Raw genomic sequence first — 12,863 nt, 5'->3', positions numbered from 1 at the left:
GGCCGGGCCCATGGGGAAGCAGCGAGAGCTGCCCGCGTTGGGCAGGCAGGGGCCGGGTACGGCTGTGGCAGGCGCCCGGGCACCGCGACGGCCCCTCCGCCACCCCCACCCCGCTCGGCTCTTGCCCCACAGGAGGGCTCAACGACGGGCACCCCCCCGCCCGCCGTCCCCCGCTCCTCTCCCCCGCCCCAGCGCTCGCCGTGGGCTTGGCAGCCCCGACGCCCTCCGCAGCCAGTTTTCCAGCCCTGCTCTTCTTCAGCAGTGACAGCCAGTGGCTGCGGGGTCCTGTTTATTGTCCGGTTAATAAGTGAGCCGGAGCGGGGGTTGAAACTTCTCCGACGGCGGAGAGCCGGCGGGCGGGCAGGGGGGGCATTCCTGAGCCGCGACGGTCCGGCGCGCCCCCCTCCCACCGCCCCCCGCCCGCAGGTGCAGGGGGCTGGCACTCGGAAACTGGAAAGAGCTAGTTGGAGTTTGCACTTTAAGCTCCCGGCAGGGAGGGAACCGGGGGCTCGGAGCCGGTGTGGGCGCCCAGCACCGCGGGAGGATGTCTCAGTGGCTACGGCCCCTCCTGGGAGCCCTGCTCCTGTTAGACGGGGTGGCCGCCCTCAGCTTTCTCCACCACCGCTACGAGGAGATGGTGCAGGCCCTGTTCCGCGTGCAGAGCCAGTGCCCCTACGTCACCCGCATCTACAGCATCGGCCGCAGTGTCGAGGGCCGACACCTCTACGTGCTGGAGTTCAGCGACTATCCGGGCATCCACGAAGCCCGTAAGTACAGGGGGGATGGGGACGGATGAGTTTCGTTGCCGCGCTCCCTGCCACACGGCACCGTCAGGGTACAGGAAGGAGGGTATCACCTTTCCAGAGGAGGGTATCACCAGAGGTGTTCGGGTGTCAGGAGATGCCGGCTCCGGCAGTAACCCCACGGCCAAGGCAGGGACGTGCACGCAAAACCCGCAAACGCACGCCATGCTTGCGTGAGCTGCAGCATGGCCCAAGTGCATACTTTGGACAGAGCTCTGGTTTTTCAGTGTAGGCTTACAGGGGATCCCGGGTGAGCCCATCCCTGCACCCCACCTCCCCTGCCACCCTCTCCCTCCCAAAACAGTGTTGTGCAGGCAGAGAAAGGGAGTACCATCCCTCCACCCTTTGCTAGAGGATAGTGGCAGGAGGGAAGACCTCCTGCAGACCCCAAAGCAAAGGGGGCAGTGAGCAAGGGACCCTAGCAGAGCAGGCACTGAGCTCTGCAGCTCTGCAGACCCCGTGGGCTGCGCAGCCCCTAATGCAGGCAGGTCTCGGGGAGCTCTGCTTGCTGCCACGTGGCCCTGTGCAGCCTTGGCAGCAGCGGCCCCGGAGCTGCTGCTTGTGCAGCACGGAGAGGCTGCCGAGCCAGACCCTGCTGACAGCCAGGTGCTCCTGGAGGCCTGAGGGGACCAGGCAGCTCACTAGCCAGGGGGTGTGCACTCCCTCGCTTCCCTGCCTTGTGCGCCTGAGCCACAGATGCAGACAGCTCTTCCTACTTTTTCCAGGATCTTTGGCCTTTTCAAATCCTGGCTGGTGTGGTTAAACACAGGGGATAAGAAGTCCAGGCAGCCTAGTCATATGGAAAACTGCTGGAAGTGCTGCAGGGGTGAGGGGGACCCATACCAGCACCCATCCAGTGGAACAGTGCCCCCACTTTCCATGGCACCCCATGCCTGGTGGTGGCTCACCCAAGGACAGACCTCCAGGGGCAGAGCTGCTGTGGGCACATTGCTGCCCTCCAGCAGCCCAGAGGATCGCATTCAGGGGCATTGAGAAGTGGGATGGGAGCCTTCCCACCCTGACCGCGTCCATGCCAGCCCCGTTCAGTACAGGGAAACCTGCATGGTGCTGAGGGCACCTCATGCACCTCCACAGCATACAGAGGGATGATTCAATGCCAGGAGTTATCTAAGGGCACCTGACAATGTGCTACAGGGTTTTAGAACTGCAGAATCACCAGGGCTGGAAGGGCCATAGGAGGTGACAGAGATGTTTGCTAGCCAGGTGGGCAGCACAGAGCTGTGGCTCTGCTTGTAGCAGCCCGTCACTTTCAACATGTAGCATGAGGACATCAGGAATCTGTGTACTGACTCTCTTGAAGGTCACGGAAACTAAATCTGAAAAGAAAGCCTAGGTTAGTGGGCTTACATGCAGTAATTAGGGCTATGTGTCCACACGGATAATGTCTAGGGGCCTGCATATTGAAAAAGTCTGACAAGCCCTGCTGCAGACTCAAAGCAGAGGAGAATCCCTGCTGAGACCTTATTTTTTTTAAATAAAGGCTGCACACATCTCAATGACATTTTTAGGTTTTATAACTGGATTACCTAATTAAATGAGTCCTCATGTCTCCAGAAATCTAACCAGGTCAAAACATGTTGCCCACCCATGGTGTCTTATGCTGAGGAACATCAATCAAAATATTTTGCCAAAATTAGATATTTAATTTTTATATTTTTTTTAGAATCTGTCTTCAGCATGACCAGATGCAGTGTATCCTCTCTTTGTGGCAAAGGTGTAGGGTATTTTGGAAGCAGCAGATGTCTGATGCTTGGGGCTGCCATGCCTTTTGCCCCAGGGACCCTCTTGACACCCTGTGTGGCAGCAGAGCTGCAGGCTGCCACTGCAAGCCTGACTGCTACTGGTGGCTGGAAAACTCATAGTGCAGTGGGAGTTCTGGCAATGTGACACCCTTTCATCCCGATCTTTTCACATGAAATTTGGGCTCCCCTTTTAACTGTATTCCCCTGGTGTCTCTCATCCTACCAGTGCTGACACCAGCACTGCAATGGGATATTCATTCTCTCACAAGTTACTGCTCTGAACACCCCTCTGGGAAAGCACAATCTGTCCCTCAAGAGCACTGCCTCTCCTTCAGCAAACAGCAAGTCCTGCTCTGGACTGTCTGCCTGCAGTCTTTAAATCTGTATTTTGAGGCCTCATTTTAGAAGAGTCAGTGGCAAGAGACCTTTCTGCTTATACTGGAGCTGCCTGAGGGACAGTTTGATCTGTATTCAACTTAAGTCACTGAGGGTTTCTCCAAGCTGACAAGCAGCATCCAGAGACAACAGTGCTCTTCCAATGAAAGAGCATGGCTCGCCTCAAGACAGGGATAGATTTTGTCCTGCAGAGTAATGAAAACCTCTTTAAAGCATACAGTCAGGAATGTGCCATGCTGGTGAGAGGCACTGAGAACAAACTGAAAGAAACAGCATGTCCCCTCCAGTGCCACCCACTGCAGAGCTGAGAGGACCTGGTAGCCTGAAGCTAGGGGTGGCAGCAATCCTGCCAGTGGTCCCCGGTCCCTCTGTGCTGCCTCTCCCCAGCCCAAGACCAAACCACCTCCAAATACATCCTCTTGCACACACTGAAGGTGAGAAGCAACGGTGTGGAGAGCTTGGACTGCTTCCAGGGATGCTGTGGCAAAACAGAGGGGAACCCATATGAGTCCCTCACTGAAGTTTTCATATTCCAAGAGAAAGAGAAGTTTCACACCTTTTACTGGAGTTCCCTTGGCCTTGCCGAGTCTCCCTGCAGTAGAAATTGAGTCTTCTTCTGCTGTCCCAGCCCCAGCTAACTGTGTCCCTCTCTTACTCTCTCCAGTGGAGCCTGAGTTCAAGTATGTGGGGAACATGCACGGGAATGAGGTGCTGGGCCGTGAGCTGCTGCTGCAACTCTCTGAGTTCCTGTGCGAGGAGTACCGCCGGGGCAACGAGAGGATCACCCACCTCATCCACAACACACGCATCCACATCATGCCCTCCATGAACCCCGACGGGTACGAAGTGGCTGCCAAGCAGGTACCAGGCAGCGATCTCCTTCTCTGGCTGGGTAGGGGCAGAAAGCCCTTCAGATCCCTGCGAGATACCCTTCACTGCCTATGGGTAGGGGACAGCTTTCTTCTCCATGCCCTGCCAAATTTGTCCCCCTCAATCAGTGTTGCTGCTTCTCCTCTCATGTGCCAAGGCCTCACACTCTATCCTGCCCTGGATGGTCCTCACAGGTGATGAAGGACCTTCCTACAGCTGCCTTACTCTCTCCAGAAGTATTTGTCACAGGAGGGTCACTTCAAGTGTCCCACCTCAGGCTGGGGAAGTGGCAGTTGAACACCACTGTCATGAACAGACAGCGACTTGAGGGAAGGGGCAGCAGGGAAGCCCTATAGTCCCCACACAAACCTTCACTCATTCTGTTGTTCCACTAGACCTCAAGGGGATGTTTTATTCATTCCTCATTCAGTTAAGACAACTTGTTTATTTGGCTTGTGCCTTTCACTGTGACCCTGAAAAATACAGATATTGTTATTGACTTTCCCTGTCAGTATCAATATTCTTTATTCTCTTGCCAACAGTGATACACGTGTTGTGGCTCAAAGGCATGGAAGTGCTGTTAGGACAGCTGGTCCCTGCCACTCTGATACCCAGCCTGCCTGCACCCACCCTGTACTCACCCCATGTTGCACCTTTGCTTCGCAGGGCCCGGACAGCAATGGGTATTTGACTGGGAGGAACAATGCCAACGGAGTGGACTTAAACCGCAACTTCCCTGACCTCAACACGTTCATGTACTACAGTGGTGAAATCAGTGGGCCAAATCACCACATCCCACTGCCTGACAACTGGAAAAGCCAGGTACTGCTCTGGGATGCTGCAAGGGTTACAGCATCCCCTCAGAGCAGCTGAGCACCCACACTGGCCTTTGACTTGCAGAGTGCTTTTCTCCTTCCCCATGCCTCCTGTGTGCAGAGAACTGATATAATCCTGCCCCCTGTCACAGCTTGCACCTCTGCCAGGAGGAGAAGCCAGCATCACACACAGCTTGGGGCAGAGATTGTAATGCACAGGGCAAAGATTACACATACTGGCTAATGTGTGTGCTTCAAGTTTTAGGGCTATGCTGGAGCTGTAGCCAGGTATGCACTGGAGGCACCAGCTCTGCACACCAGGGCAGCTGGAGAGAATGGAAGAAGCTGCAAGGGCTAAAGTGGGCAAAATGTGGTGCAGGGTCTGATGTGACCAATCATGCTGCAGCCTGGAATGGAGCAGCAGCTGGACCAAGGGTGGCTGAGCTCTTCTGCCTGTTCCCAACCCTCTTCTCCTCACAGGTGGAGCCAGAGACATTGGCTGTGATCCAGTGGATCAGCAGCTACAACTTTGTGCTCTCAGCCAATCTGCATGGTGGAGCAGTGGTGGCAAATTACCCTTATGACAAGTCTCAGGACCAGCGGTTCAGGAGCCACCGGCGCACAGTCAACACACCTACCCCTGACGACAAGTTGTTTCAGAAGGTGAGCACAGCCCCGGCAGGCAAGGGCATTCCTGCAGCCCTGGAAGGGTGCAGTGTGTAAGAGCTGGCTGGGAGTCTCTCTGGGTCACTGCCTCATACAGGAGCCACGCCAAGAAACATGGAAATAACCCTTAGCAGACTACAGCATTGTGCCAGCCACCAGCTCATGAACCAGGTCAGGGCAGTCCCACTGTGATGTGGTCTCACCACATGAACAGGCCAGTCTGAGAGCCCCTTCCTCCATCCATGGTGTGCTTGGGTTCCCCCACCCTACCATCCCCAGTGTCTTCAGTACCACACTGCTTTTCCACAGCTGCAGGCTGCCACCAGCTTTGCTTCACCATCATAACACATTTTTCTTTTCCTAAAGAGACGAGGTCTGGTTGGGGGTCTGCTGAGAGCAGGATAAAGGAAGCAGATTCCTAGCAGGGGCTTATGAATGGCAAAGAATAAGAAATACAATGAAAAGAGTACCAGGAGCAGAGGCAGACATCAAGGAATGTAACAGTAGGTGCTGCTGATGCTACTAGTGCTAGCTGAAGGCTGTGGTTTTTCTCCATTGTTGAAATGTTCCAGAAAACATTGCCTTCAGTCACTGCTTCCATTAAGAAATACTCAGCACAAGAATAAGCAAGTTCTGTGTTAGAACAGCTAATGAGAAAAATAAGGCTGAGCTGGAGTTCAGCCTTCTCTGGAAACAGAGGCTGTGCAGGGGCTGGTCACATCCTGCTGGGATCAAGGCTGTCCCAGATTTAAGGAGGCTGCAGTCTGGGACATAGGCTAATGATACCCACACAGCCTCAGGAGTTAGAAATGTAGTGTAGTAATTGCTTTCCTGCCAAGAGAACAAGACTACACCAGCACCTGAACCATAATACAAGGGTATAGAGTTTGCATTAGCAAAGGCACACAATGATTTCTCTTAAACTGTGTCTTACACAAAGGGCAGGCTTTGGATGGAGTGTCCCAGTTTCAGCCATGCCTTGCCTTCAGTTCTAAAAATAAGCAGTTAAATTAATAAGGGCAATAAACAAGCCATTGCCCAAGCACTTTCCTAGTATAAATTTCCCTGGTATGTATTGCATTTGCATACCCATTTGTACCACTTGGTATGGGGGAAACAGCACTGGTGGGGCTGAGTGCCCCTTCATGGGCCACTGCTCTCCACTCCCAGTAGGAGCAGGACAGGAGCCACCTGTGCCATCAGCAAGCCTCCAGCTTGCCAAATATCTGCTCTTCCTCTTCCACTTTCATCTGCCTATGTTTCAATGAGGTCTTGGCTATCTTCTGTTATATTTCACAGAAGTAAAATGCAAGAGCTGTCTCCTGTTTGACTTCCCTCCCACACTCCCCCGTGAAGCCTTTGCTGGAGAGGGGGATGTTTCACCCACTGCTACAGCAGTGACTAATGGCTGCTCTCTCTGTAGCTGGCTAAGACCTACTCATATGCCCATGGCTGGATGCACCGTGGCTGGAACTGTGGGGACTACTTTGCTGATGGCATCACGAATGGGGCATCCTGGTACTCACTCAGCAAAGGTAAGGGCTGGGTTGGTGAAATGTTGAGCTGAAAAGAGGTAAAGGCATAAACAAGAAGCCTCAGGACAGGATGGACTTGAGAAGGACTTGAATGTAGCACTGTGGCCATTATCAGACACTATACTGGTGTCTGCATCTCAGACTGGGAAATGGCTTGGGAAGACTGGAAGTGGCTTGGGAAAGAGACACAGGAGTAGCTGGGGTCCACAGAGACCTGCTTTGTGCTGCTGGACAAATGAAGCATTAATCTGTTAGTGCATTTGAAAATGCTGTGGCATAACTCCATCAAGACCCAAAAAAACCATCAAAAACAGTGACCACAGGGAAGACATTTCTTGTCGCTTCTGGCTCTTGAAAAATCTGATTAAAAAGAAAATCAGCAAATTAGGCCAGAAAAAAAAAGATTGGAGAGCAACTAGAAAAGGACATACATCCCCTGTGGCTACTGAAAGCAGAGTAGCGAATGATCTGGCTGAAGGAGGGAGTTGGGCAGCCACAAAGTGAGGGGGTCTGCCTGGTGGGAGCAGACACTAGTAACACTGTCGTGGAGGGAGGAGGCTGCACCTGTGGAGCAAAGAGATGCAAGATGATTCTGGTAGAAGATAGACATGGGCCAGCATACTTGGAACACAGGAGTGGGAAGGGAACGGGGCCTCATATTCCCCTGGCCATGGACTTTTCTTCTCTACCAGGCATGCAGGACTTCAATTACCTCTACACCAACTGCTTTGAAATCACCCTGGAGCTGAGCTGCAATAAGTTCCCTCCTGAGGAGGACCTGGAGCGTCAGTGGATGGCCAACCGGGAGGCCCTTGTTGCCTTCATTGAAGAGGTAAAAGGACAGTCCTGGGACCTAAACCCTTGTCTTGGAGGCCTCTATGGGTCCCACCTTGATGGTAGTGGGCCAATAGGACATGGGAGCACAGGGGTGGAAAGGAGGCAGTCATGGAGATCACTGGGTGCTCCAGCTGGCAGACTGGGAAGGCTGTTGTGTCCTGGGCTGGCTCTGCTGGGCAGAGACAACAGATCCAGCAGTATGGGCAAAGGGGAGGGTTGTCCCCAGAGCTCCACCCTCCTCCAGCAACTAAGAGTCAATACCCTCTTGAGCAAAAGAGGGTCCTTGGCCCAGCAGTCTATCTCTCTCTCTGCAGGTTCACCAGGGCATCAAAGGGATTGTTTCAGATGAGAACAACAACGGCATTGCAGGAGCAGTAATATCTGTCCAGGGAATCAGCCATGACATCACCTCTGGTGGGTTGTTTGTCTCCTTGCATGCTGTCTCTTTTGGATACAGCCTCTTGGATGCTCTCTGGGTATGTGGGAGGGAGTTAGCAGGTGAGGCTGTAATATGTGTGGCCAGTATGGTTTGCTTCCAAAAAGCACTAGCTATGAGGATTGAGGAGTGCACAGTGCCTGTGTGTGCTGGACTGAGGAGAGCATAAGAAAGCTTGGAAAAGAAAGAGCTGAGAACCAGAATGCAAACCTTAAGGACTTCAGAAAGTCAGCTCTGATTTTATCTGACAAAGGAAAAAATGCATTTCTATATAGCCAAAGAGAAGATAGAGGGAATAATCTACTAAAGTATCTAAGTATCTACACAGAGCTGGAAAAACTGATAGCAAAGGACACGATGGCAAAACAAGACGAAAGGCTGAATTTAGATGAAAGACAAATTTAGACTGAAAATGAAGTGCCACTTTGGTTTACCCAAGTTGTGGTGGTTTCTTCTTTGCTGGCTGATTTTAACCTCCTTTTCACATACACCATTCTTCAACTGGACCACACGTTACAGACTGGCTGCAGAAAATAGCCAATATTCAAGCTCTCCAGAGGGTGGATTATGAAATCATCAAAATTCCTTCTGGCTGTAGGTCTGTGGCTCAATGACACTCTAATATTTTAGCACTTATTATGCCAGCCTGCATAGGAAAGGGGAGTTTGCAAGAGATCAGGGACTCGCAGAGCTGCTGGCAGCAAGAGCCCTCTGGAATCTCATGTTCAACCTCCTGTTTAGAGGAGGATTTTCCCCAACATTGACTCTGATCAGCCATTGCTCCCTCCAGATGATTTTCACTGTCCTCCAAAGATGTAGATTTCACAGCCTCTCTGCTGTCCTGTGCCAGGGCTACACCACCTTTGTGGTGAAGCTATGCTCCCTGATCTACCCTGAAGCTCCCAAGCTGCCATCTCAGGTGGGCACTACCTCTCCTTGTATCATCTGGCCCTGCTGAGATCACTTTGGTTCTATCACCTTTGTAGCTGCCCTTGAGCTGCTGGCTTTGAGCAGATCCCTCTGCTGCCTTCCAGCCAGGCTGAACTCACCTAGCTCCTCCAGCTCTTGCTGTGAGGCCTCAGTTCTCCCTCTGGGTCAGGAGCTCTGGTTCTCCCCTATCTCTTTTGACTGGAGGGCACTAAAACTGGACACAGAATCATGTGCCGCCTCTCCTGGACGGAAAAGAGGAAGAAAATGATCCCCTTTCAACCTGCTTTTTCTTGGAAGCCCCTGACTCACATGTGCCTCATTTATACAAATTAGCCCCACTTAAGCCAAAGTGACACACACTGTCTGTAATGATTGCTCTTATTTGCAATAGTCATACAGTTCTATAGATGGGAATATACTCAGATTGTCAATAATCCATAATGTGCTGATGGTTTATTGTATGCCATTCCCTCTCCCTAACCACATGACTACACAGTCTATCAAAGTCCTCATGGGACTTCATTGTGCAGAAAGAATCAGACAGGCAGGCAGCTGAGCTGATGAGAGATTAAAACTCACTGGTAATGCAAACAAGGCAAAAATTGTATATGACAGGAATTAGAGGTTATGTTTTGTATAAGGAGTCAGACTGAAGCTGTGATTGCCCTCAGGTCTGCTGTCATCTGACTGGCGAGAGCTCAGCTTTGCAGCCTCCTTGCACAGGCACAGCCAATGCTGCTGTACCATCCCCTTTTATTTGATGTTTACTTGCAGACTGATCTCTACTCTGTGGCATTAACGAGACATCACACGCAGTCTACAGGTATGAATCCAGCCTCACAGTAGCCAACAGATCTCGGAGAAAGGCCAAAAATTTCCTGGGCTTGAAGGCAATCCTTGAAGAAATACACCCAGCAAGAGCTACTGGAATAGCTTTTGCTCTGCTCTGTGAGCATCCTGAGTGTCTTCTATTCCCATCTTGTGTTCCAGGTGATATGGGGGATTATTTCCGGCTGCTGTTGCCTGGCACTTACACTGTCACAGCCTTTGCAGAGGGTTACCAGCCCCAGATGGTAACAACAACAGTGGGCCCAGGTGTACCTTCATTGGTGAGTCAGGCTGCATGATCACCAGAGTGTCTCTGAATGTCTTCCCCCCAGGAAGAAAGAAACACAGTGAGGGGTGTCTAGTGAGCAGTAGAGAAAGAGGATGGGATGTAGAGCATTGCCAGTGCCTACATGCTGTCTGGAAGAACACAGTGGCTGGTGGACAGAGGGCTCCCTGCAGCTCACAAAAGGGGACACAGTGAAGTCAATGCCATTTGCCTCTCAGTTGAGGGCTCGCAGCTGCATTAGGCTGCCATGCCATCTCCTTTGTCCCTCTGCCTTTTGGCCACAGGAAACGTCCCTGGCTGACTGGAGCTGCTCTTCTTTCTGCCAAGAACACCCAAGACAGGTGTGGTCTAGGTGCTACCAAAGAACAGCCAATCATCTTTGGGAGATGAAGTTAAACCAGATGCCCTTGACAACAGTGCGACCCTGAGAGTGCCCTTCTGAGGGCAGGCTGGACAACTACAAAATGGTTATAAAAAGTGGGTGGTGATTGCTGCCTCCGCTGTTGCCTTGTGAACATGGTGTGACTGCAGATGGAGCCTCCTCTGAGGACTAAGCAATAACCCCCCAGCTGTGGCATCCTGGCACATCATTCGCTTCACTGCGTACATACTGGTCAGGCTCTGCTCCAAATGCACTGGGGTGGTTCTCCCACTCTCCATCTCTTCATCCCACCCTACCCAGCCTCTGAAGTTCTTCCAGAGCTGCCCTTTTCTCAGGACTAGAAACCTTTTAATTTTCATCCTATATTTATTTATGGTCATTTTATCCCTGTTTGTTCATATGCCAACATTGTGCTTTAAATAGCCCCTCTGCTTCTCTGGTATTTATACCCTGCTGTATTTATAGAGAGCTCTCAAGCCCAGTCCTAGCCTTTGTTTTGCTAGGTTAAGCACCCAGCTCTTTGCCTTTCCCTTTTCAAATAGATTTTCCTTTAACTGTGTTACTCTAGAAGACTGGTTTGTTCCCCAATGGTCTGATATTTGCAGATCTCTCCTCACAGCAGCACTCCTGTCCCCATTTCCCTCTGCCCCTGCAGTACCTGCCCTACCCACTGTTCACCATTTCGTTCCCCCAGGAAGTCCACACAGTCCTGTTCCAGTTTGAACTTTCTGTATGACCTCCTCATTCCCTGTTTCTGTGATGCTGTGTCCTGCTCATTCCTTGGCCCCTTCTCCCCTTCTTCCTGCTTACATGGCTGTACTGGATGGATGTTTCTTCTCTGGATTTGTTTTGCATGGATCTACTGGAAGTACTGGTTGCTGAAAGACTGATTAAGCAGCCGATGAAATGCAATTGAAAAGGACCCTCTGTCCTGAAGTATTCTATGTAACAGATATTCACAGAGACAGAAAGCAATGCTCTTTCTTTACTCTCTAGTGAGAAAAGATGAAGAGCATAGCTCAGTCCCTTGCCTTTCACAGTTACTCTTCCAAACCATGCTAGGACGTTGCATTGCCACAGGAGCAATGCTCTAAATGAGAAATTTAGCTGATTTCCACAAGGAAAAAAAAGAAGTTTCCAGCTGATGTAAGCAGCGAGTTGCTGAGTTTTGTGGTAACACTGGCTGAGACCTCTTATTGCTCCTCTTGGCCCAAGTGTCAACTTTGAAGGCTAGCAGCAGGGGCAGGTCCTGCAGACCCCTGAGCCAGCAGAGCAAACACATGGTGTTACATGGTAATTTTTCTTCTCTCTCCAGGTGCATTTCCAGCTCAAACAAGATGTGGTGAGGAAGCCTCCAGAGCGTAAAGGCTCAGGCACACGCACAAACAACAAAGCCCTCCAGAAGAAGGTGGTGCCAAGAGCCACCCGCCGGGGGACCCAAAGATGAGGACAGGTCACTTGGCTGAGAGCTAGGGAAAGCCTGGCTGATGACTGCAGCCAGTGAACTTTCCAACAGTCCAGTATGAAACTAGCCCAAATTATTAGGTTATTAAATGAGGAAGTATTTAATCCCTGAGTAAATTGTGAACTCATTCACAACAAAATATGCCTGGGCTGCAATTCCCCAGGAACTGTGTCTGTAGCTGCTGAGCTCTTCTCCTGCATTTGCTCCATCTGGGAGAGCTCTGCTCCCTTTACTCCTGGACTGACTTGCTACAGCCCAGGTGAGATGCCCAGACACTAGTGTATACCAAGCTGATCATCTAGTCCTGGAAAGATGGTTGCTGCCTGTACTCCCTAAAGTTAGTGGGAGGTCAGTTTTAAAGCAGTCAGTGATGTGACTAGCTCTGAACAGTTTGTCCCACATGTAGTATTGCTGTCACTGTTTGGCAGCACCTCAAGTAGGAATGTGGCAACTAGCAGGTGGTGGTCCAAGGTCATCTCCTGGCTGATGTCACATTTGTCTTGATGTCCAGATGGGACTTTCTCATAGCTGGTTTGGATTATTTGTAGTCAGACAGGCTGAAACAAGGGTCTGCTCTAGCCAACACAAACTACTAGTCTGAACACAGGAGCAACTAGGTGAAGTCTGACAACTGGTGATGAGTAGGAGTGCAAGACAGGTGATTTGGTATTCTTTTGAGACAAATTCCCTGAACTTTGATCCTGCCTATATGCAACAGGGAATGTGGATGCTTGATGCCAGCAGTGTGCTGTACAGGTACAACACATGGCATTAGAGTTGTAATTGGATTAGGTAAGACATGATCCATGGTTCAGTGAAGTGGGGTACTACAGACTGGGCCTTAACATGCT

At 51.3% G+C, this 12,863-nt stretch overlaps 1 protein-coding gene across 4 annotated transcripts; it reads left to right on the top strand.

The window, feature by feature from the left end:
- Nucleotides 1-12,116, top strand: CPN1 (carboxypeptidase N subunit 1). 4 transcript variants are annotated; one of them, XR_011726772.1, is made up of 10 exons: nucleotides 292-767; nucleotides 3,627-3,823; nucleotides 4,499-4,654; nucleotides 5,128-5,310; nucleotides 6,737-6,848; nucleotides 7,541-7,680; nucleotides 8,000-8,099; nucleotides 9,826-9,874; nucleotides 10,042-10,160; nucleotides 11,863-12,116. XR_011726772.1 is itself a non-coding variant. In XM_071748592.1 (10 exons), the coding sequence occupies exons 1-10, from the start codon at nucleotides 545-547 to the stop codon at nucleotides 11,992-11,994; spliced, it is 1,473 nt and encodes a 490-aa protein (XP_071604693.1). In that variant the 5' UTR covers nucleotides 292-544; the 3' UTR covers nucleotides 11,995-12,116. The 4 variants fall into 4 exon arrangements, 3 of the variants coding, with proteins under 3 accessions (XP_071604694.1, XP_071604693.1, XP_071604695.1); XM_071748592.1 differs by having other exon boundaries at nucleotides 8,000-8,161; XM_071748593.1 differs by lacking the exon at nucleotides 9,826-9,874 and having other exon boundaries at nucleotides 1-767.
- The last annotated feature ends 747 nt before the right edge of the window (nucleotides 12,117-12,863 follow it).

This window comes from Heliangelus exortis, chromosome 7, assembly GCF_036169615.1.
Source record: "Heliangelus exortis chromosome 7, bHelExo1.hap1, whole genome shotgun sequence".
NCBI classification, from domain to species: domain Eukaryota; kingdom Metazoa; phylum Chordata; class Aves; order Apodiformes; family Trochilidae; genus Heliangelus; species Heliangelus exortis.
Note: the sequence above shows the minus strand (reverse complement) of the source record. Positions and strands in the feature narration are given on the sequence as shown.